Here is a 22,342-nt window from a genome sequence, read left to right on the forward strand (position 1 = left end):
GAGTGTGGTGGCACACACCTGTACTCCCAGCTATTCGGGAGGCTGAGGCATTAAGAATGGCTTGAACCTGGGAGGTAGAGGTTGCAGTGAGCTGAGATAGTGTAACTGCACTCCAGCCTGGGTGACAGGGTGAGACTCTCTCTCAAAAAAAAAAAAAAAAGTCTGTAGGAAGGTGGCCCAAGACAGATATGGCCCTGACTACAGTCACTGACTCCCTGTAGTCAAGAGCCCAGGCTCCTTCTATTTTTCTGTTTTGTTGCTCTGCTGCACTTAGCCTACTTTTCAAAGTCACCTCATGGTCCAAGATGGCTGCTTCCGTGCCAGCCATCACATTCTCATCCTAGCCAAGGAGAAGGAGGAAGGGAAGAAGATAAAGAGTCAAAAGGAAGGCCCACTGCCTTCTTATTTTAAACATATTCATCCAAATATAATTCACATGCCATAAAATCCACCCATTTAAAGTCCACAATTCAGCCAGGCATGGTGGCTCACGCCTGTAATTCTAGCACTTTGGGAGGCTGAGGTGGGTGGATCATTAGAGGTCAGGAGTTTGAGACCAGCCTGGCCAACATGGTAAAATCCCATCTCTACTAAAAATACAAAAATTAGCCAGGCGTGGTGGCGGGCACCTGTAATCCCAGCTGCTCAGGAGGCTGAGGCTGGGGAATCACTTGAACTTGGGAGGTGGAGGCTGCAGTGAGCTGAGATCACACCACTGCACTCCAGCCTTGGTGACAGCAAGATTCCATCTCAAAATAAAATAAAAGTTCACAATTCAGTGGTTTTTAGTATATTCATAGAGTTCTGCAGCCATCACCAAAAAATCTAAGTCTGGAGTGGTTTCATCACCCCAAAGAGAAAGCCCACACTCATCAGCAGTCACTTCCCATGTCCGCCTCAGCCCTAGGCAAGCACTGAGCTGCTTTCCGTCTCTATGGAGTTGCCTGTTCTGTTCCATTATATTTCATATAAACGGAATCATGCGACATGTGGTTTTTCTGTGTCTGGCCGCTCTCATTTAGCATCCTGTGTTTGAGGCTTATCTGTGTTGTGGCTGGTGGTGGTACTGCATCGCTTTTCATTGCCAAGTAGTGCTCCACTGCATGGCTAGACCACAGCTGATGCATCCACCGGTTGATGAACATTTGGGTTATGTCTACTTTTTGGCTATTAGGAATAATGCTGTTATGAACGCTCATGTGTGAGTTTTTGTGTGGACACATGTTTTCCTTCCCCTAAGGTTCCTAGGAATGGAATTTCTGGGTCACATGGTCACTCTCTGTTTAACACTCCGAAAAACGGACAAACCGTTTCCCTAAGTGGTTGCACCGTTTTCCTTTCTGCCAGTGTGTGCAGGCTCCAGGGCCACCCCATCCTCACTGGCCCCAGCTCCTTTGTGAAGATGGCTCCTGCAGCTGCTGCCTGCCACCTACACTAGCATCCTATGGTCCAGAGGGTGGTCTTGTGGCCACCCATAGCTGCAAAGGAGGCTGGAAAATAGTCTTTATTCCAGGCAGCTGTGCACACAGCCCAAAAGTATGGGTTCTAGCACTATGGAAAACAGGAAAACAACTACCCTGGCCACTATGAGTAAAGGTTGTAGCCCTCTGTACTTTCTGGATGCTGTCGGGTACCTGGACATTTCTCCCTCTAGATCCACAGAACTGGCCCAGGGCCTCGAACCTGCTGCTGGCTAAATGCTGGGTCAGCCCTTCCCCAGCCCAAGCCCTGCCACTGCTGAATTCTTTACAGTGCTGTCTCTGTCTTCCAGCCTACGTCCTGCCAGTGAAGCTGGAGATGGAGATGGTTATCCAGCAGTATGAGAAGGCCAAGGTCATCCAAGACGAGCAGCTGGAGAGGCTGACACAGATCTGTCAGGAGCAAGGGGTAATGCACCGCCACTTTCGGCTCTGTCCATGGTCTTGCTGGGGACACTGGTAGTGCCTAAAGCCACGGGTTGCTAGAGCTGCAGGGGCACCAGAGGTCAGGGAGTTCCTCCAGCTCCTTGTTGGACTTATGGGGAACCTGAAGCCCAGAGAAGGGGGCACATCTCCAGGGTCGCTGATGTACAGCCCAGCTAGGCATAGACTCAACCCTGACTCCCAGGCCAGGGTTCTTTCCACTGCAGCACGGTGACTCTTCAGCTCCCCGACCTGAGCCTGCCAGGTTGCCCCCTCAGTTCATCAGAGTCTTCTCGGAGACATGGTTGGTCTCTTAAGCCAGCGGCTAATTCTGTCTGCTGAGGGTTGCTGGGCACCATAGTATGTCCATTGCCATACAGGACGCCCAGAGCCCCAGAAAGGTGCTAGCGGTGCTCTCCACCCTCCAGGAGCCGTGATGAAGACTCGGAGAGGCAGGTGGTGGGCCCTGCAAGGATGGTCTCAACAGAGGCAAGGGGGACTGGCAGCTGGGCCAGGAGCACCCTGTTGGGCATCCAGAGACCTGCATTCAAGGCCTAGCCCTGCGGCTCCCACCCCTCCAGACTCCAGCCAAGTCAGGCCACCCCTCTGCCCTCAGTTCCTTCCTCTGTAAAATAGGGTGGCTGCTCCCATGTGAGTGGGACAGAGGAGTTCAGAGGAAGGGGATTGGGGTGCTTAGGAGGGGGTGGCTGCTGGAACCCACAGCAAGGCTGAGAGCTCTGTAGAAGCACAGCTCTGGGTGTGGGGAAGAGTCTGGTCCCAGGCTGTAAGGTGGGAATGCTACTGAGGGGACTGGCAAGGTGGTGGGAATGTGGGGGATGGGCCAAATGACATGCATGGTCATTCCCATTCTGCCCCATGGATTCTGGGGAGGGGACAGGGCCACTGCCCCCAACTACACAAGCCAGAGACACCAAGCCTATGGCTCTCCGTGCCCAGGGCCAGGCAAGTTCTTCTCGGGCTGTCTTCCAGCCCATGTCCTGCCAGTGAAAGTGGAGGAATGCCCGTGGCCTCATATTGACATGGGCACTGAGTCCTTCTGGCTTGCAGTGCAGTAAGGGTGGGCACCCCTGGGGTCCCTCTTCCTCCCCCATTGCTGGGTGCCCAGGCAGTCTCCAAGGGGGTCTCAGGGCTGAGGTCTAACCTGGCGTATGGGCCATTATGTGTCCGCCCGTCCCATCAACCTCCTGTCTCATGCGTCTGGTGCATAAACACCCTGATTGTGCCAAGTGGAGTCACCTGTCATTTTGACAAGCCCTGTGCCATGCCACCTCTTGGGATTTGGTTGCATGGTGCCCCTTGCCTAAATCCCCGCCCCTTGCAAGCTTTGTCTGTCTAATTCAAGTCCTGGCCTCTCTACAGAGCGTGTTCCCCCCGTCAGCAGTCTCTGCACCCCCTCCCCCACCCCCACAGCTGCCCTCACTTGTCTGCATTCACAGGGCACTGGGCACTCACTGCCATGGTCAGTGCTCCTTTATACCTGGGGCAGCTCTTCCCACTGAAATGGATGCCCCCTGAAGGCAAGCCTTGTCCAACTCACATCCATGCCCCAGCCCCAACCAGCACTCCCAGCACTCCGCGCGTTGCAGGTCTTGGTAAATGCATATTCAGTGTGTGTTGCAGGTCTTGGTAAATGCATATTCAGTGTACCTCTTGGCTCCCTGACCAACCCCAACCTCTCATAGTTTTGGGGTGGGGGACACGTCTGTGGAATGTCACTACAAAGTGATCCTGGGAAATGTCCCCACAGGAATACACACACACTGTCTTCAGAATCATCTCCTCGGAATGTCTGTCAAGAAACCAATCTTTTTATATGCTTTGGAAACACTATGACCTTTCATTTCGCACCGAATGCCTGTGCATGACAAGAGGGGTCATCAGGGGACACGGCCTTCAGGGGCATGTTGTCCAAGGTGTCCTGAGAGCAGGGCAGTCTATGGAATCCTAGACTAGGAAGAGAAGCATTCCCACCCTGAGGAGCTGGCATCAGCTTCATTCATTCTCTCGCCGTATCGCGTGGTCAGCCAGCACCGTCCAGAGCTGCTCTGTACTGGGCTTGTGCCGGGCATGCAGATGCCACTCAGGACAGGGTGTGGCCGTTGTCCTCACGGGACTCTGGGTGACTCAGGGGGTTTAGCAGCCCATAAATAGGCAGTGGAAATCTGGTGCAATGCCTGCATCACACAGGCACGTCCCCGGCTCTGCAGGCCAGGGTGGGGAAGGCTTTCCAGAGACGCTGATGTGGAGCAGGGCCCCAGGGAGAAGGCTGCCAGGCGGAGGGAATAGCGTGGGGTGTGGGAGTGGGTGCAGTGGGCCATGTAGAGGGTGAGTAGAGCGAGGCAGCAGGAGGATTGGGGACAGGCTTGGGAAGGGGCTCTGTGGCTGGACCATAGAGTTTGGGCTTTATCCTGCTGGGACAGAGGAAGCCTGGAGAATTAAAAGGAGGACTGGGGGATCTGCTCAGATGTGAGTTGTTGATGGAGCCTTCTGGCTGCTGTTGGAGGCTGGATGGAGAGGGCAGGGTGGAGATAGGAAGACTGGGGACAGAGGCTGGAGAAGAAGGTGAGAGAAGCTTAGCTTTAGGCAGAGGGGGCTGCAGGAAAGTGGGGAAAGGAAAGCCCAGGGTGTCATCCAGAAAGCAGCTGGAAGCCGATCAGGCAGTTCTCATTCTGCTGTCAAATAGGAAAACAAATGCTCTACTTCACGGCAGTTGGCAACGTGAAAGACATGGACATAGGGCTGCATCTGCCCCTCATAAATTCGCAGCCTCCCAGCCCCACAGGGAACGCGCTGACCCTGCCACACGCCTCACCTCAGCCACACATGTGCCACGTGGCCAGGAGAAAATCCTAACAGCAACCCCACCTCCCAGGGTTTCCACCATGGCCTCTGTCCGGAGCCCCCCGGGGACCCCAGGTTGCTGCCGTCCTGATTCAAGTCACTCTCCACATGTGGCCTCCTTCCCGGGGATCTCAGCCAGAGGGAAACTCCCTTGCATTCTGCACAGGAAAGAACCAATAAATAAAGACAGATTCCCTCCAGGTAGTGACATCTGGAAAAGAGATGAACAGAAACAAACCATTTTAATTTAAAAAACACCTGAACCCTGTCATCTTAGTTAAGACAGCAGAAAGGGCCAGACAGGCTGGACTCCCAGCGGGGCCGCCAGGGACAGTGGGGGGCTGCCTGGCCAGAGGGACCAGGAGGGCTGCTCTCCTGGAGTCTGTGGTGCCCGCTCCACAGAGCGAAGCAGACAGACGCCTCGCTCACGCTGTATTTTCAGGTCTGGTTTGAGACTTGACTGGGTAACAGATACTCTGGAGGAAATGAGACCGCAGGCCCTGGAATGTCAGGGATGGCTGGACCTTTGGAGACAGCAGCCCATGGAATGATTGAGAATAGACTTGGTTCTAAATAGACTTCGAGCTGGCTTTGAACCCAGATACGTCTCTCTTTAGAACAATTACTGGCCTTGTGGCTTTGGGCATTAATGGGACATCTATAGGCCTTGGTTTTCCTAATCTGAAAAATGTGTGTAGTAATAGAATCCTTGAAGGATGGTGATGAGATCGCGTGACCTAAAGCCTGACATGTGATGGGTAGCAACTGATGGGAGTCCACCAGCCCCACCACACCTGCCCCACACACCCGTTTTACAAATAAGAAAACAGTGGTGGCGGCTCGCCCAGGCGGCACACAGCTAGTCCAGGGGGCATAGAACCAGGCGTCCTAACTGTGAACACTGTTCTTTTCCAGCCCATCATGTTCAGCTTCCTTTTTCCTACTCATGGCACCTCTTAGCACTCGGTGAAAACATTGATCAGATTATGCATGGGGTATCTTTTTTTTTTTTTTTTTTTTTGAGACGGAGTCTCGCTCTGTCGCCCAGGCTGGAGTGCAGTGGCCGGATCTCAGCTCACTGCAAGCTCCGCCTCCTGGGTTCACGCCATTGTCCAGCCTCAGCCTCCCGAGTAGCTGGGACTACAGGCGCCCGCCACCTCGCCCGGCTAGTTTTTTGTATTTCTTAATAGAGACGGGGTTTCACCGTGTTAGCCAGGATGGTCTCGATCTCCTGACCTTGTGATCCGCCCGTCTCGGCCTCCCAAAGTGCTGGGATTACAGGTTTGAGCCACCGCGCCCGGCCTGGGGTATCTTATACTGCAGGCACAGACCTGGCTCCCCTCAGCGGTCTCAATGGCACCCCCAACCCCATTCCAGGACAGTCTAGTATTCTTTGTGATAAACTCTTTCTCTCTCCTTGCTGGAATTCTCAGAGTATAATGAAGCTATTTCCAAACTGAATTCACGTATGCTGCTTGAAAAATTGACATTTACCAATGAAATGTGTTAGGGTCCAAGTTTAAATACAACACCTGGCCTGGTGCAATGGCTCACACCTGTAATCCCAGTGCTTTGGAAGACTGAGGCAGGAGGACTACTTGAGGCCAGAAGCTTGAGGCTGCAGTGAGCTGTAATGACGCCACTGCACTCCAGCCTGGGCCACAGAGCAAGACTCTGTCTCTTAAAAAAAAAAAACAAAAAACACTTTGCACTCTCTTGCTCTCTTGCTGGGATTTGTTTGTACAAGTATTTGCCACAACTTCACCAAGCTCTTTTTTAAAAAAATAAACTTTATTTTTTAGAACAGTTTTATATTTACCAAAAAATAGTGAAGCAGGTGCAGAGTTTCCCATATCACCTGTGCCTGGCTACCCATTATTAACATCATACGCTGGTATTATTTGTTACAGTGCACAAACCCACATTGATACGGTACTCAGATGTTCTTAGTATTTAATCTTTTGTGTCCTCTATTTGCTCCACATCACATTCAGTCAGCATGTCTCCTTAGGCTTCTCCTGCCTGTGGCAATTTCTTAGACTTTGTTTCTGATGACCTGAAGGGTTTTGGGGAGCACTGGCCAGGTGTTTTACAGGATGCCCCTCTGTTGGGATTCATCTGATGTTTTTCCCAGGGTAAGCCTGGGGTTGTGGGTTTTGGGAGGAAGACTGCAGAGGGAAAGTGCCATTCTCATCATGTCACATCAAGAGGACACGCTGGCCGCGTGACTTCTCACTGTGATGTTACCTGGATCACCTGGCTGGGGCAGCATGTGTCAGGTGTTTCCACTGCACAGTTACTCTCTGTTTCTTCATCTTGACTTTCTTTTTTTTTTTTTTTTTGAAACAGAGTCTCACTCTGTCGCCCAGGCTGGAGTGCTGTGGCGCGATCTCAGCTCACTGCAACCTCCGCCTCTCGGGTTCAAGAGATTCTTCTGCCTCAGTCTCCCGGGTAGCTGGGATTACAGGTGCCCGCCACCACGCCTGGCCAATTTTTGTATCTTTAGTAGAGACAGGGTTTCACCATGTTGGCCAGGCTGGTCTCGAACTCCTGACCTCAGGTAATCCACCCCTCTCACCCTCCGAAAGTGCTGCAATTACAGGTATGAGCCACCGCACCCAGCCCATCTTAACTTTTTAAGAAAGATTACATTGCTTCTTACCGTGACCCTGTGGAGACTCTCAGGTGAGCCTGTTGGCCAGTTTCTTGCATGAATATCTGATTCATTTCATCTTCTGTGCTACATTTCTTGCCACAGGCCCACACCCAAGGTGCTCATTTCTTGCCACAGGCCCACACCCAGGGTGCTCCAGAACCACCTTGTATAACAGATGAAAGGCCCCTGGGAGGGCAGCTGGCCCAACCCAGGATTTGGCACATGGGGCATCTGAGGCTCAGAGAAGGGGATGGGTGAGCCCAACATGGCACAGCAGTTATGAGGCCAGGACGAAAACAGGTCTCTTGTCGCTCATTCCAGTGCCTTCCCTCCTGGATTGCACTGGCCCTGTGGCTTTGACAGGGAGACAGGCTTCACTACTTCCCTCATTCCTTTGATCTCTTCTGGTTGTGGGCACACCCCATCCTTAACAGATCCCTACCTGGGGAGGGGTGCCTAGAGCATCCTGGGATGGAAGGAGGACTCTGCTGGTCAGTCATACCATTCCAAAGCCCTGGCCATGCCTCCTGCAGTCCCTTCCAGACTCCCCACTGCTGTGATAGAAGCACATGGCCTCTGACCCCTGAATTCAGCAATTCCTTAGGTGGAAGTTCTTTTTCATTCTTTTTTTAATTTTTTTATTTTTTGGTGAGGGGTGGATCCTGGTCAGAATTTCATTATGAGTTAGGCTTGCTGGTACACAGATGGATTCCAAAGTCACGATGCTAGAGGCCGCCCTTCAGAGAGACGGTGTGGATGCCTGGTCTGTCTTTCTGTCCTGGCTGCTTCAGAAACCAAAGCCATTTTAGATGCAGTGGTTAAATCAATGCAGCGATATACTCTTCTGACCCATCTCACAAAACCACCTCTGAGATTTTTATGTACCTCCATGCGCGGATCTCACTCTAGTTCCGAAGCACATTCTGAAGTTTCTCTTTCCCCTTTAAGCCTGGTAACAGCTTTTGGTACAAAATAGTATGGTTTGACCTGGCCCACTGTGGAAGTTAGTTTCTCTTCTCTGAAGTTGTCCTTCCTCAGCACAATTCACCCTGAGATCATTGGCAAAATATTGAGGGATGAGGCTCAATCTGGGGTGACTCAAAGTCCAGCCTCCAAGGAGACCAGTGGGACCTGTGAGCCCCTTAGGACATTCTTAGACCTTGGGAAAGGTGAGTCCCTTGTCAGGGAGTTTGGAGAAGTGGAAAGAATCCTCTTATTCAGGGAGCCAGCAAGCCAGATTCAAACCTCAGCTCCACCAGTGACCAGTCGTCTCCCTTTTAACCCCTGAGCCTCAGCTTCTCATTGGGAAAACTGGCAGTAACAAGGCCTACATTATGTGGATGCCATATGCATCAAATTAAATCTGGTCCACTGGAGGCTCTCAGTAAGGGTTAAAAAAAAAAAAAAAAAAAAAAGACCAGGCGGGTGCGGTGGCTCACACCTGTAATCCCAGCACTTTGGGAGGCCGAGGCGGGCAGGTCAGGAGATGGAGACCATCCTGGCTAACATGGTGAAACCTCGTCTCTACTAAAAAAAAAAAATACCAAAAGTTAGCCAGGTGTGGTGGCGGTTACCTGTAGTCCCAGCTACTTGGGAGGCTGAGGCAGGAGAATGGCATGAACCTGGGAGGTGGAGCTTGCAGTGAGCTGAGATCATGCCACTGCACTCCAGCAGCGAGCCTCAGTCAAAAAAAAAAAAAAAAGAAAAGAGAATAAAATGCTACTAAATGTATCTGTATGATGGTTGCTCATTCACAAATGCACTGTCATGTTTTAGCTCATTTTTCCCTTGATGGTGAAAGTTGGCAGGCTGGGTACTATTAATCCCTTCACATGGAAAGACTGAGGTTCAGAGAGGCTGTTCTTTGCCCAGATCCTGCAGTTTTTCATGGAGGGGCTAAGAAAGGAACCCAGGGCTTCAATGTCCATTTCCCTGCACCAGAAAGAGGAGTCTGCCTGAGTCACTGATAGTTAGGGTGAGTAACACCAGTTGTTGCATCTGGCAAATCCAGAAACCTGTGTCCTAACATAGGAGGAGTACATTTGTCACTCTCATCATAGTCCAATGCAGGTTGCAATGGGTCAGGGTGGAGGAGGGACCCTCCGTTCCACACAAATCACTCAGGCCTCCAGGCTGCTCCCATTTTGTGACTTTTTTTTTTTCGAGATGGAGTATCGTTTTGTGACCCAGGCTGGAGTGTAGTGACATGATCTCGGCTCACTGCAATCTCTGCCTCCCGGGTTCAAGCAATTCTCCTGCCTCAGCCTCCCGAGTAGCTGGGATTACAGGCATGTGCCACCACGCCTGGCTAATTTTTGTATTTTTAGTAGAGACGAGATTTCACCATATTGGCCAGGCTGGTCTCGAACTCCTGACCTCAAGTGATCTGCCCACCTTGGCCTCCCAAAGTGCTGGAATTACAGGTGGGAGCCACCAAGCCCAGCCGATCCTTCTTCCTCCAAGTTCTCTGAGTCTTCTCCAGTCAGTGGATAGGAAAATGAGGCTGGGGAATTGGGCACAGCAGGTTTTTATTGGCCAGGACTGAAAATGGTGACATTGCTCTGCCCCTGTTTTTTTGGCAAGAGTCAGTTACACAGTACCAACTAGGGGCACCAGATGCTGTCAGAAGTGGTCTTTGTGCCCAAGAAGAAAACATCGCCTGCACAGTCACCCAACCCAGAAAACAAGGCCAATGGGCTCACAACATTCCCTACCCTTTCCCCGGTTCCAGTACAGCAGGCGGCACAGCCACACTTACCAAAGTCCTTCCTGGAGGAATGCCCTGTCTCCCTGGCCTGTTTCCTGAAGAAACAAGATGATAATCTTGACCCTGCAAACTGCAGGCATTTCTGCTGGAGGAAGATGTGGGGAGAGGAAGCTGTCATGCCCCTCCCTCCATCCCCTTCACTGTCTTTCATGTGGAGGAGCCAGAGCAGACGTAAGAGGTGGTGGGTGGTCTGATTGGGAGCCAGGGCCCATCTCCCCATCCAGGGCTGTCACTGGATCCCATTGCCTGCTGGTTTTCTGGACCCGTGAGAGAATGCCAATGGCTCTTGCGTAGGTCCCTCGCCTTTGAGGCTGGGCTAGCAGCTCCGAAAAGGGGCCAAAGGGCAGGAATAGCAGGAATAGAGCCGTGGTTCCATGCTGGCTCCAGGGATGGGGCTTGAGGCTGACTCGTTCCAGAGAGCTCCTTCTTTTCCTACAGAGGCCACAAGTCCCCGGCTCAGCACAATAGCCTTTGTTACCTGGATTATTCAGGATCTCCACTGTGGGAAGTGAAAATTTTTTTTAAGATGGGAAGTGATTTGTAAAACAGCCGATAGCTTTAATGACAAGCCTATTTAGCTGATAAAATTAGCCATCAGAGGAATAACTTATGTTATCCTTTTGCCGTAATTTAAATTTATGGCCAACTACCAGGCATCTTCACAGTGGATGGAAAGGGGCCAAGGTCGATCTCAGCTTTACTCTGCTCCTAAATCATTAGTTTGCAACTGTCTCCTGATTTTTATTGTTACCAACAATGGCGAAACTAATGGAAATAAACATTGGATGCTATCCTAACAGCAGATGGGTTTGAAGGCAGGGCAGTCTGTGCAGACAGCACTAATAGGATGGAGCAGAATTACTGCTATTACATTAGATACCATCGAGCTTCTGGCCAAAGTGTGCATTGATCAGGACAAGGCCCATGTCAACTGGACTCCGCAACCAGACCATTAAAGGTGGAGAAGCGCTGGGTGTGCCTGTCCTGCCGCCCTGGTGAGTCTGACCCCTCCTGATCTTGCATTAAAAGCCCGGCCCCGATGGAAAGGCCCGGCCCTGATGGAAGGGGCCTGACTCACTCCAGTAATGCATACTGTGGGCTTCCCTGTGGATCCCAGATGATCTGGGCAGGTTATCTGATTAGAAATACTTAGCTAATGTTGTGCACTAAATGGGTATGTGACTGCACTTTAATTCTTCCCAAGCCTAGGGATGGTCTATTTTTTTCCCACCGGGCCCATTTGCCAGTGGAAGATTTGCTTCATCAAAGCCACTGTGCACCTTCTTTTCCCAAGGTACAGGCCCATGTGAGCCCTGGGGAGCCCCGTCCCGTTGTGTTTCTTCCTGCTTTCAGCAGTTTTACTGCAAGGTGCTTCCGTGTGGGTTTCTGTGGGGTTTTTTGGTATTTATTCTGCTTAGGAGTTTCTTAAATTTGTGGCTTGATTTTTTTTATTAGATTTGGGAAGTTCTTGGCCATGCTTTCTTTATTCATTGCACCTGTCTCCTGTCTCATTCTTCTCCTCTTGGAGCTCCAGTTGTACCTGAGGCTGTTTGGTTATGTCTCACGTTTCTCTTAGATCTTACTCTGCTCCACTATTCATTCTCTCTCTCTCTCCCTCTCTCCTTTTTCAATGGCTGTAAGTTTTGATATTTTCCTATAGACCTGTCTTCAACAAGCCTACTATGTCCAGTCTCCTGTTAAACCCATCCAACCAACTACTCAATTTCAGATACAGTATATCGGGGTTCTAAAAGTTTGATTTGATTCTTTTTATAGAGTCTAACCCTCTGCTGAAACACTACACTCATTTTGTCTGTCTTTCCCCCGTATTTTTGTTAACATATTAATTGTAGTTATTTTGAAGTCCTTGTCTGTTCACTCAAATATTTACCCAGGTCAGCTTCTATTAACTGCTTTATGGCTTGATAACCAATCATGTTTTTCTGCTTATTTGCATGATGAATGCTTCTCATGGTGTGCTACACATCATTGATGATGCATTTTAGAGGTTGTGGATTCTGTTATCTTTCTCTGAAGAGATGGTTCTCCAGGAATGGGGCATTTTGGCAGGGAGTAGGGGATGGCTCTCAAGACAGTACTGAGCCTTAACTGCACTTACACTTCATTCCCTCCGGGTGGGGTCCTGGAGCTGGTACAGAGCTCGTCATAGACTTGGGAGTTCAGTGAGTCCATTTGCCTTATTGGATACACAGTGAAACCGAGGCCAGGGGAAGAAAAGAGGTTCATCCAAAGTCAGGGCGAGGGAGGAGTGATGGGCCAAGGGCTCAGCCTCCAGCCCCTGCTTTTCCCTCTGGTGACTTCCTGTTCTCCTGGCCCCTGCTACCATCAAGCTGCCCTGGATTCTGTTGGGCTGAGTCACTTCCATCTTGCCCATAAGGCTGCAAGTTCCCTGGTGCAAGGTCTTGGGGGCTGGAAGCCAGGGGTGTAGGCTGTGGCCCCTGCTTTGCTTCTGAAGCACCATGTGGTCCTAGCCTTTCCCCCACCCTCCCTCTCAGCACAAGAGGCTCCTTCCCACCTCTGGGCCTCAGTTTCCCATCTGACTCATGAGGCCCTGATGTCCTAGGGCCCCAGGGAAACACTGTGGAGGCACATGTGGCCATGATAAGCATAGGAGGAGCCAGGAGCCCAGCTCTAAGGGTCCCGCTAGCACCTCCTGAAGCCCCCCTGGGCTGTCCCAGCCTGTGACTGGGCTGAGAGCCATTTGGCCCATGTGCGCTTCCCCTCTGAGGAGTCAGTCATTCCTTCTCAGGGCGAGATGGACAGCATCCAGCCACCCCACACCCTCTGGGTGTGAAGCTTGCCAAAATCTGTCCCCAAAGCAGGTTGTCCTCTCCCTTATCCCCATTCCAGTCCATGCCATGTGCTGATATTGCACCTGCAAGGTAGTCTCTTATCCCTCCTCTTATCTCTGTCTCCACTGTCTCCACCTTCATCCATACCTCCTTGTCTCTGGCATGGACTGCTGCAGTAGCCTCCCAGCTGGCATTCCTATATCCATTCTGGCCCCATCCAATCTGTTATCCATTCTGCAGTCAGCATAGTCCTTTCAAAATGCTCGTCTGGATCACTGTGCACCGCCATTCCCACCTCTCTACCCTTCTCTTTGGAGGATTCCAGTGGTTTCCAGTTGTTCTTTAAACATCTTACTGTGGCTACAGGCTCTGCCTGGTGGGGCCCCGGCAGAGCTCCCCAGTCCCTTACCTTCTGGCCCTCTGGCCCGTGTACACACCATGCCTCCCCTGCCATAAGTACCACCCTTTAACATCGCCCCGCCATGGTTTACTTGACTTCCTACTGAATGAATGAATGTGAGAACTGCCACACACTTGGAGTTCACCTCTTTAGCTGAAACTTGCTTCTGTGTATGTGCCTACATCTGCACATGTGGGCCTGGGGCTGGGCAAGCCCTGGCCTCTGGCTGTCTGGCCTGAATTCCAGCGGGACACTCTTGGGCAGCTCCATATCAATTACAAGCCATCAATAATGTATCCCTTCAGAGCGGCCAGGAAGCCATTAGCTGGCCTGCAGGCCTCGATGAGTGGCCTTGGAGAAAGTGGGCTGGGTGTGCCCATGGGAGGTTCAGATCAGCAGGGCGGGAGGGGCTCCCAGCCCTGGCAGAGCTTGGGAGGGTTGCCTCGTGGGCCCTCAGTCGCCCTGAGACCTTGCTGCCAGGGGGGTGGCTTGCCCGCTCTCAGCCTGCACATAAAGGCCGCCCTATAACGAGCCAGCCTCGCTTTCTCATTCTGTGAACCTCCAGCCACCTTTGAGTGTTTTAAGTGCTGGGTTGTCGAGGTTCAGCGTCTGAGCCCAGTGTGAGCCCAAAGTTAGGGCTGAGTCTGTGACCAGCATCGGGCTCAGTGTGTGAGCAGGGTCAGGGCTCAGTGCATAGCCAGCATGAGGCCTGGGTCTTCGTCTTAGCTGTGGGACAGGGTGCAGCTCAGTTGGTGGTTGGAGTTAGGGCCCAGTCTAAACCCAGGGAGTTGAACAGGCTAACTGGTTTCCTGCATTGATTTGTTCATATATTCAGCAATGTTTACTGAATGCCTCTCGAAGGCAACAAAACAGACAAGACCCCTGTTGGTTCACAGATGATATTCTCCTGGGGGTGGAGGGTGGCAGGGGTGCGCTGGAGCTGTCACTTGCTCACGAGAACCCATTGTGCACATTTCCCCCAAGGGCGTCTTGTTGATAGCTTGAAATCAGCCATGCTAGAAGTATGCCTTCCCCCCCAAACCCACCCCACTGGAACACCACTGGGGGCTGAACAAGAGGTAAACTGATCATCCTTTAAAAATGGCGGTTTGTTTTCACGCTGCTAATAAAGACATACCCAAGACTGGGTAATTTATAAAGGAAAAAGGTTTAATTGACTCACAGTTCTGCATGGCTGGGGAGGCCTCAGGAAACTCACAATCATGGCAGAAAGGGAAGCAAACATGTCCTTCTTCACATGGCACCAGCAAGGACAAGTACCAAGCAAAAGGGGGAAAAGCTCCTTATAAAACCATCAGATCAAGGCAGGCAGATCACGAGGTCATGAGTTCAAGACCAGCCTGGCCAACGTGGTGAAACCCCGTCTCTACTAAAAATACAAAAATTAGCTGGGCACATGTCTGTAATCTCGGCTACTGGGGAGGCTGAGACAGGAGAATGGCTTGAACCCAGGAGGCGGAGGTTGCAGTGAGTCAAGATCGTGCCACTGTACTCCCACCTGGGTGACAGAGCAAGACTCTGTCTCAAAAACAAACAAACAAACAAAACCAAAACCATCAGATCTTGTGAGAACTCTATCATGAGAAAGCATGGGAGTAACCACCCCCAAGATTCAATCACCTCCCACTGGGTCCCTCCCACGACACATGAGGATTATGGGAACTACAATTTCAGATGAGATTTGGGTGGGGACACAGCCAAACCATATCATGGCACGATCACAAATATTTATCTGATTTCCTTCCCCAAACCCCAATGGAATGATAGTAAAGAACAAAATCATAAGTGCTAAGAATTAAGAAACTATCTCTTGGACAAGTACAGTGGCTCACAACTGTAATCCCAGCACTTTGGGAGGCTGAGGAAGGTAGAGGATTGCTTGACTCCAGAAGTTTGAGACCAGTCTGGGCAACATGGCAAGACCCTGTCTCTACAAAATACAAAAATAAAAAGTTATCCAGGCGTGTGCCTGTAGTCCCAGTTACTCAAGAGGCTGAGGTGGGAGAATCACTTGAGCCCATGAGTACAAGGCTGCAGTGAGCTGTGATCACACCACTGCACTTTAGTGTGGCAGACAGAGTAAAACCTTGTCTCCAAAAAGAAAGAAAAAGAGAGACAGAAAGAGAGAGAAGGGAGGGAGGAAGGGAGGGAGCGAGGGAGGGAAGGAAGGAAGGAAGGAAGGAAGGAAGGAAGGAAGGAAGGAAGGAAGGAAAGGAAGGTCTCTGTCCATCATGACAAACCTTGTCTCAAAAAAGAAAAAGAGAGGGAGACAAAGAAAGAGAGAAGGGAGGGAGGGAGGGAGGGAAGGAAGGAAGGAAGGAAGGAAGGAAGGAAGGAAGGAAGGAAGGAAGGTCTCTGTCCATCACGACAAACCTTGTCTCAAAAAAGAAAAAGAAAGGGAGACAGAGAAAGAGAAGGAAAGAAGGGAGGGAGGGAAGGAGGGAGGGAGGAAGGAAGGAAGGAAGGAAGGGAGGGAGGGAGGGAGAGAGGGAGGGAGGGAAGGTCTCTGTCCATCACAACAAACCTTGTCTCAAAAAAGAAAAAGAGAGGGAGACAAAGAAAGAGAGGAGGGAGGGAGGGAAGGAAGGAAGGAAGGAAGGAAGGAAGGAAGGAAGGAAGGAAGGAAGGAAGGAAGGAAGGTCTCTTTAAGTCTTGTCCATCAGGACAAAGAGGAAAGAGATTTTAGTGAATTGGGGGGAAATGGAGACTAGACAAGAAAGTTGTAACTGATTGAACAGAGTGGAGAATGGTCACTAAAGTGCCCACAGAGGAGGACAGTGAGGGAAATGGGGTACATTTCCCCTCGGAACCCCTGAGAGTCTGGGAGGAAGGGGGTGTAGTGTGAAGCTGACACAGGGTGGGGATGGCTAAAGGTCTACATGCATAATATTCAAGATCCCAAGATGCCCTTCCAAATCCTGCATGGCCAGGAGACTGAGTTCCCCCACCCTGCAAGAGTCCAGGGGTTTGTCCTCGGGAGAAAATGAACCAGGGGGCTCTGCATGTGGGCACTGGGTTAGGCAGGGACTTGGGGAAAGGTGGAGGGCTGAAAATGAGGATTAAATGAAAGTCTTTCCCCCTAAAAGTGGGACCCTCTGCCGTATTCCTCTGCCCTACTCACAGCACAGAGGCAACCAAAATTATAGCCTCAGGCAGTAAGCTGAAAACCTGTGCAGTCCCAGAGACCAAACCTGTAGACACTGACATTGGGAGGCTGTCCAGTGCCAGGTTGGTTCCTGGCCACTCTGTTGTTCATGAATGCTTTTAGTTGTGTGTGTGTTTTACTTTCACAAAAGTAAAATCAATAAAACGTTAAAAACACAGTATCAGAAGGTGATAAGTGCAATGCAGAGAATTCAGATAGACTGATGTAACTGAGTGCCTGGGGGGCTGTCCTAGGTGGCAGATCAGGGAAGGCCCCTCTGAGGGGGGCCACCATGTGATCTGGAACAGAGGGAGCAGCTGAGAACACGGCCCTGAGACCAGCGCGTGCTTGGTATCTTTACAGAACCAGAAGAAGGATTGTGTCTTGGGGTCAGGTCACGGGAGAGCGAATGAGACGAAGTTGGCCAGGTGGGCAGGGCCAGATGGTGTAGGTGCTTTGTAAGCCAAGGCTGAGGAGCTCGGGCTATCTCCCAGGTCGGGTGGCGAACCATCGAGGTTTATGGACAGGAGTGTCATGATCTGACCTGGGTGTAGGAGAGTCCCCACGAGTCCTGTTAGAGTGATGGCAGAGGGACCCAGAAGCCGCGGCTGTAGGGGCCAGAGCTGGCAGTGGAGGTGGAGGGAGGCGCGATAGCTGCTGGACTTGGGGGATGGATGGGATGTTGGGGTGAGGGAAAGCGAGGAAGCAAGGAAGGTGATTGCATTTTTGGCTCCAGCTAAAATAAGATGAAAACACTTGAGGAACAGGTTTGGATAGACAGTGAAGAGTCCTGCTTTGACCAGATTGATTTTGCAACTCCTGTGAAAGTGATACTGTCATGGAGGCATTGGTGGTGAGAGTCTGACACCTCAGTTTGAGGGGTCAGGGCTGGAGAGGTGCATTTGGGCAGCATTGGTAAGTAGGTAACCTCCTAGGCAGGGCGCCCGGGCGTGGTATTCGCTGTCCGCCCTCCATACTCGCTCCGTGCAGAAGCGGTGCGAGGCGTGCGGGGAACACTAGGTGGCGGTGAAGGCCCTCCTTCCTGCCAGCCCGCGGCCCGGACCTGCAATGTCAGACCCAAACTTCGCGTTGGCCCTGATGTCCCAGGAAGACCCTGGCGTGTAAACAGCCATCTCAGCCACAAACCCAAGAGGTATCTGGAAGCCTTTCCAAGAAGCTTTCCCCAACAGAAAGTAAAACAAAATTAAAATGTGTGCAGCTTTTACAAGGCCAGCTTGCTGCCTGGCCACCCTATTATTGTTCATGAATGCTTTTAGTTGTGTGTGTGTTTTACCTTCATAAAAGTAAAATCAACAAAACGTTAAATACACAATAATATCAAAAGGTGGTAAGTGCAATGCGGGAAATTCAAATAGGCTGCCACTCCACCTGGGAGGAAGCCCTTAAGAGGAAGCAACCCAAGTCCTCAAAGAGGTGAAAACCCCATTTTACAGAAAAGAAAACAGGCTGGATAGGTGATAGGACTTGCTCCAGGCCACAGGGCCAGGAAGCCACATGGCTTGGACTGAACCCGGTCTGGTCCTGGGTGCCTCCTCGTGGAGGAGGGAAGTGGTCGTTGCTGGAAGAAAATGAGCCAGTGTTCAAACAAGCGGGCAGTGACGCCAGGATGGGGTCCCCAGGAGGGGATGCGGGCCCTGGGTGTCCCGAGGTTTCCGGTTCTTCCTTAGTCATCAGTGTAAGGCATCTGAACGAGGCTTTCATGTTGTCAAGCACCCTTTGGGGTCACACATCTGTGCGGAGAGCTAGAACTGAATTTGCACCCAGGGCTCCTGACTCCCCGTCCAGTGGCCTTTCCACAAAGGAAACACGTTGTGTTTCCTCACCCGGGCATCCGTGAGATGGGGGCCAGACTGCAAGGCACCTGAGACACAGGATCGCACAGGTTGGAAAAGGCTCCGCAACCCTAAGAAGCTCTTGAGAACCGCGATGCTGGGAGATTCCTAAGGAATCATCCAGCCGCAGGAGGCTCAGCCCAGTCCTCCCCACTCCGCCCCCATGTGGGAGCAAAGCGCCCAGAGGTCAGGCTGGAGGCCCCCGCCAGCTGATCCAGCCCAGCCCTTCTGTCTCTGCAGTTTGAGATCCGACAGCTGCGCGCACACCTGGCGCAGCAGGACCTGGACCTGGCTGCGGAGCGCGAGGCGGCGCTCCAGGCCCCGCACGTGCTCAGCCAGCCGCGCAGCCGCTTCAAAGTGGTGGAGGCCGGCACGTGGGACGAGGAGACAGCGGCCGAGAGCGTCGTGGAGGAGCTGCAGCCCTCGCAAGGTAAGCCTGCATCTCCACCCGGCCCCAGAGTGCCATGGCCAGGGGTGCCCCTCGCCCCCCTCTCGCGCCCCGGGACCGTGTGCAGAGTGGGTGGGGTTCCTTGCCCCTCCTTAACTCGTGATTGGGGGACACCCTCGGGTCCGTAGCCTTGGTACTGCCTGTCAGAGCCCAGGAGAGTATGTAGTCCAGCCACCGACCCAAACTAGAAATGACTCGTCCCCATTTCATGCCTGTGGCCACCGGCGTGCGTTGTGTGCGGTGTCTTCCCTGTCCTCACGGCAGCCAGAGGAGGAGGTGTGACTTTCCTGTTGTATAGCTAAGAAACTGAGACCCAGGAAAGCCGTCCAAAGGCGTATCGCTAATAAGTGGCAGAGCCAGGCTTCCAGACAGAGGTCTGGGGCTTCCTACTGGAATGCCATCTACTGGGGCCCAAATAAGTCCAGGCCCGGGGCCACAGCAGCCCAGAGCCTGAGCCTTGCAGACGGTGAGAATTCATGGGACAGTGATGTTAGTGGAGATGGGAACACGAGCCACAGTCCAGGGTAGGGTCCTGTATGGAAGGGAGTTACTTCTAGATTCCAATCCCAACTCTTCTATCAGCCAGTTATGTGATGGGAGTCTCTTGGGGGCTCAGTTTTGCTAGCTGTCAAATAGGAGCAGTACTGAGGCTTCCTCACAGGGCTGCTGCGAGGCTCAGAGGTTTCGGGAATTGCACGGGGCCACCCAAGCCAGGAAATGGTGGCGCTGGACTGTGAATTCGGGCTACGGGACCCAAAACCCCAGCTTCATCCAGGAGCCACTCTTCCTTGGCATGCCGTGTCCCCTCCAGGGCAGTGAGGAGACAGCCGGGCAAGTTGAGCAGGTCGGGAGGCAAGAGGCCTGAGCTCCAGTCTCTGCCACTCCCCAGCTCCGTGACTGGAGGCTTCAGCGTTCCCTTCTGTAAAATGGACTCCTAGCTCAGTTCCTCTGCCTCACAGGACCTATGAGGAACCGATGGCTGTGAGGAAGCTCTAAGGGCTGTAAGGCACTGCAACACACTGCAAACAGCTTTTGGGAAATGAATGGTCGCTTTTTTTTTTTTTTTTTAGATAGGGTCTCACTCCTGGAGTGCAGTGGTATCATAATAGTTCACTGCCACCTCAGACTCCTGGGCTCAAGTGATCCTCCCACCTCAGCCTCCTGAGTAGCTGGGTTCATAGGTGTACACCATCTCACCCAACTAATGTTTTTATTTTATTTTTGTAGAGATGGGGTCTTGCTATGTTGCCCAGGCTGGTCTCAAACTCTTAGCCTCAAGTGGATCCTCCTGCCTCAGCCATTGAAAGTGCTGGGTTTACAGGCATGAGCCACTGTGTCCAGCCACTCTTTTAAGAGATCTTCAGATCTTAGAAACATAGGATTTGGGGGCTAGAGGGGACTTCTGGGTCCACCCCTTCAGCTGATGTGAGAATCCCCTCTATAACTCCCTGCCATGAGCCGTGCAGCCGCAGCTCGCCCTCCTCTAAGAATAAGTGCTTCATATCTCCCTGGGGAACCCACCCCACCTCCACACGGCTCTGCCTGTAAGAAAGTTCTTCCTCAGACTGCACTGCGGCCTGGTCCCTTGCTCCTGCCTCCCTGCTGGCCATGGGTTTCACGCACAGGCAGTGCCATCCCAGCTGAGACCGTTTAGAGATTGTTTCTCCTCCAGGGACGTCACCTGCATTTCCACAGTCAACCCTCAGGGGACGCGCTCTCCAAGTTCTTGCTGTACTGCCTCCTCCCAGAGCTCTCCAGTGTTTTGGTCCCTTTCAGAGTAACATCCACAAATGAATGCAGTTACTGGGGTGCTGCAAGCCCAAGGCAGAATGTTGAGGGGGGCACTCTTGCTTTTTTTTTCTGGACCCGGGACCCCCACGATGCAGCCAGAAGGCTCCTGAGTTTGTGGGGACCACTTGGCTGAGCTCATAGCTGACCCAGCCTTACGTACTCCCCACACAGCTCATCTGAGCCGTGTGTCCCAGCAGCCCTGCCTTGGGCAACAGGCTTTTTGTAGCCTCGTGCAGGACTTCGTAGAACTTCGTAGTCATCAGTGTTCATCTGTAGCTTGTTTGATTCCTGCCTTTACTCCAGGGCTTGGTAGGTCCTGATTCACAACCCATTGCCAATTCCTGATTAATTGAAACAGTCCCCTTCTTCATCTTCATCATTCAGCCTTTATTATGTCTGGACCTTGCCCAGCTCCCTGCCCTCTGCAGTCTCTTCTCCCCTCTGCAGTCTCCCCTACCCCACCATACCGTGATTGTTCCAAAAATCTTTCACACCACTCCCCGACTTCTGCCTTTCCTGGTTCCCTGTGTCCCTCAGGAAAAAGCCCACGCCCCTTAGGCTGGTGGATTAGTTTGCTGGGACGACCATAACAAAATGCCACAGACTGGCTAGCACAAACTCCAGCAACGTATTGTCTCACGGTGCTGGGGCCGGAACCTGAGATCAGGGTTGGGCATGGATGCTTCCCTCCGGGGGCTGGGAGTGAGAATCTGTCCCAGGCCTCCCCCTGGCTCCTGGTGGCGGCTGGCAGTCCTCGGCATCCATGGCTTACAGTAGCATCACCCTGCTCTGTCTTCTTCATCTGCACATGACATCCTCCCTATGCGCATGTCTGGATCTAGATTTCCCCTTTTTATAAGGGCCCCAGTCATATAAGGACCTCATCTGACCTAATGACATCTGCAACCTCTTTCTTTCCAAGACCACATCCTGAGGTACTTGGGGTTAAGGCTTCAACACATGAATGAAGAGGCGGTACCCATTCAACCCTTAAGAGGGGGCAGGCACATAAGACCCCTGATGATCTTGCCCCGGGTTGCCTCCTCAGCTTGCTTTTCACTCTAGAGGAATGGAACTTTTAGTTCTGTAAATGTTCTGTGCGGTCTCTGAGTCTCTGCATGCTGTTCACGGGATGGCCCAGCCTGCCTACCAGACTTCTCTTCATGCTTAGAACCCATCTTAGAGTCAGCTCCCAGATCTCCACACCCTTCCCTGGCAACCTTACACCGACTCCCAGGTCTGGATCCTGCTCCGCTGCCATAAGCGTTTATGTGTGTCTCCCCTCTAAACTTACTTCAGGGCCTGCCTCAGCCATTTCTCCATAGTTTGTTGCATTGAATGTAATCTTCAAGCTGGTAACTGATCAAAGAACAAAATAAGGCTCTCTGACATCACTTGTCCTGCTGTGAAGCCCTGCGTCTTCTCTAGGAGCTGAGGCCAGTCAGCAGTAGTTCACCCCAGAGACCCCACACTTGGCTTTCAGCCCCAAGGCTGGTGCTTGTGGAATCTGCCTTCTTATTCTTTTTGAAAGTTCTTCTGGAAGATGGGAACAACTTTTGCCCACTTTGCCTGGCTTTCTAAGGATGAAAGGAGCAGATTTACAATCTCACAGCCCATTCCAGGATCTTCCTCTGTTACAGCCTCCTGGCTCTGCCCACAGCCAGTCTTGAGGCTGCACCTCACCT

The 22,342-nt window shown here is 52.0% G+C and overlaps 1 protein-coding gene and 1 long non-coding RNA gene across 2 annotated transcripts in view; one reads left to right on the plus strand and one right to left on the minus strand.

The window, feature by feature from the left end:
- The window catches only part of LOC105541583 (chromosome unknown open reading frame, human C15orf27), a 71,064-nt gene that overhangs the window by 39,873 nt on the left and 8,849 nt on the right, over positions 1–22,342 (plus strand). The window contains exons 7-8 of the mRNA XM_011982669.1: positions 1,772–1,887; positions 18,659–18,848. Of these exons, the coding sequence (XP_011838059.1) occupies positions 1,772–1,887; positions 18,659–18,848 (306 nt within the window). The remainder of the gene's footprint in view (positions 1–1,771; positions 1,888–18,658; positions 18,849–22,342) is intronic.
- LOC105541582 lies at positions 1,107–7,980 on the minus strand. Its single transcript, XR_001006353.1, has 3 exons — positions 7,426–7,980; positions 4,735–4,974; positions 1,107–2,683 (listed from the first exon to the last, which is right to left on the minus strand). It is a non-coding gene; the product is annotated as an uncharacterized LOC105541582 (long non-coding RNA).

The sequence above is a fragment of the Mandrillus leucophaeus genome, unplaced genomic scaffold, assembly GCF_000951045.1.
Source record: "Mandrillus leucophaeus isolate KB7577 unplaced genomic scaffold, Mleu.le_1.0 Scaffold241, whole genome shotgun sequence".
In the NCBI taxonomy this organism is placed as follows: Eukaryota; Metazoa; Chordata; class Mammalia; order Primates; family Cercopithecidae; genus Mandrillus; species Mandrillus leucophaeus.